General features: G+C 36.2%; 1 protein-coding gene across 1 annotated transcript; it reads left to right on the forward strand.

The window, feature by feature from the left end:
* The first annotated feature begins 394 nt into the window (after window positions 1–394).
* LOC127857185 (uncharacterized) lies at window positions 395–1752 on the forward strand. Its single transcript, XM_052393601.1, has 2 exons — window positions 395–462; window positions 1058–1752. Exon 2 carries the CDS (start codon window positions 1102–1104, stop codon window positions 1750–1752), a length of 651 nt encoding a protein of 216 aa, XP_052249561.1. The 5' UTR covers window positions 395–462; window positions 1058–1101.
* The last annotated feature ends 606 nt before the right edge of the window (window positions 1753–2358 follow it).

Raw genomic sequence — 2358 nt, forward strand, 5'->3', positions numbered from 1 at the left:
GTTTAGTTTCTTAAGGAAGGTAGTTTTCCGGTATACGTCCGCCCCCACGACCGTCATTCTGTTGTAACTTGAAACTTTCTCTTCTTCGTATGTCAACTATAATTTTAAAGCTATAAAGTGAAACTTGCAGATCACTTTTGTACTAAGTCCCCCAATAGCGAACGAAACCCCCCAGCTAATCGAGTACTTTCACATTTTACATTGTTTTAAATACATAAGCAAAATGATCACTTCGATAACATTGATGGCAAACGCAAAAAATGCATCGTTGAATTGCATTAACAACGTTTTTCCTACTTTAAAAATTATGATCGATAGATATTATTTTGTTATATGTTAAATTTAATTAAGTTCATGTAATGACTAATGCAAAAATTTACTCATTTCAGCCTGGAAAGAAAAGACAGTAAGAGTCGTAGGAAATAAAAGTCGATCGGAAAAGTGGAAACACGCAGCTTTTTAGTATGTTTGTTAATTCTTAAATATGTTGCAATATTGCGATTTGTTTTAAAACCTATTTTCTTAAATTCATTCTGGCAGTTACTCGTGCTATGTAGTACGAATAATGGAGTGTTACATATTGTTTAATAGGAATACTATTTCTCTTTTCCGAATCCCATTAAGGATTATAGCAAAACTTATAATTTTAAAATAAATAAAATAATTATTATTATAACGATGTTATATGCAAATGTTTATGTTTATATGTCAAATGAATAAACATTATTTTCTTATTAAATATTGTTTGATGAAAGTGGCAATAAGGGTAGTTAAACTGTATTAAATGAATGAACACATTTTTGAAGTTATTTATTATAGGCATTAAATTGTTTATGCTTATGAATTTCTAACGAAGTTTATGTTCTCATTAAGTAAGTTCACATGCCATTACTTATGCAAAAATAATAATGAATTACCAAGCGAAGTGTATAACATTAATTAAATCGGAAATAATATATTAATTACTGACATTTGAAATCCATTGATACGTTTTAAAGAAGCCATCGTTTTAAATCACATAAAATTACTTAAAATATGATATTTGTTTATTTATTAGAACATTCAACTTGCAAAACCTGGGTGAAGGGTACCGAGTTCTAAATGAGCGTTATGGACTCAATCGAGAAGCGGATGGAGAATTTCGAGAATGATATGAAACGGCTGTGGGTGGTTCACGAGGACAGGGCCAAGAAAGTCGAAGAGAGGGTATTACGCCTGGAGGACAAGGTCGATGGGGTAGATATACACGCTGCAGAGCTCGTAGAGAGGGTCCAGGTGCTAGTGAAGGAGCGGGATACCCTTCGGGAGGATGTTAGCTACCTTCAATCGCAGTCTATGCGTAGCAACTTAATTTTCACGTCTGTACCAGAGGCCGCTGGAAGCGATATTGAGACGCCGGAGGTGACGGAGGCGAAACTACGCCTACATTTAGTAAGCGCTTTCAAGTTGACACAGGAAGTTGCTACCTCTCTTAGGTTCGAACGTGTGCACCGGTCTCCGGGATCGCCGACACCTGGCAAGATCAGAAACATTATAGCAAAGTTTTCTTTCTTTAAGGACAGGGAAATGGTCAGAAAAAGGTGGAAAGAGCTTGATGGCACGGAGTACCGGGTTTTCGAGCAATTTCCCCCGGAAGTCGTGATGAGGAGACGGCAATTGGTTCCTAAGATGAAGGAGGCGAGGAGGCTAGGGAAGCGGGCGTACCTGGCATACGATACGCTTTATATCGACGGCAACCCGGTGCGCGCGTAGGAGCACGGCGGTGGTGAAATATCCGTCCTGTCGTGGAACATCAACGGGCTCACTGAGATAAAGAAGTCCTCTCCCTTTTTTGTAAATATTTTAAGTTCTCACGATATATGTATTTTGTACGAATCTTGGGCTAATAGTTCTAGTGATGTCAATTTAAATGGTTACATGTCTTTCAACTTTTTCAGAAAATTTCAACACAAAAAAGCCCGTCGAAATAGTGGTGGCATTGTATTATATATTAAAGAAGAATTAGTTAATGGTATTGAAATTGTAAAAAACCACTATGATACAATTATATGGTTAAAACTTGACCACGTATTTTTAATATCTCAGAAGATTTTTATATATGTGCAACCTATATATGGGGGCATGAGTCTCCTGTTTATAACACCTTTAATGTTGATTTATTTGAAATTTTAGAAAACGATATAACTTATTTTTCTGAATTTGGTAAAGTGTTTGTTGCCGGTGACCTCAATAGCAGGGTTGGCAATAAATTCGATTACATTGTGCATGATAAAATTAATACTGTTTATGATGATGACGATTACTGTCCAGATAACACTCCTGTAAGGGCCTCAGTTGATATCTCAATAAATAGCCATG

This window comes from Dreissena polymorpha, chromosome 14 (genome assembly GCF_020536995.1).
Source record: "Dreissena polymorpha isolate Duluth1 chromosome 14, UMN_Dpol_1.0, whole genome shotgun sequence".
Taxonomy (NCBI): domain Eukaryota; kingdom Metazoa; phylum Mollusca; class Bivalvia; order Myida; family Dreissenidae; genus Dreissena; species Dreissena polymorpha.

Bases quoted from the DNA above. Each gene is read 5' to 3' on its own strand.
- LOC127857185 (XM_052393601.1), top strand. From the start codon at position 1,102: ATGAGCGTTATGGACTCAATCGAGAAGCGGATGGAGAATTTCGAGAAT.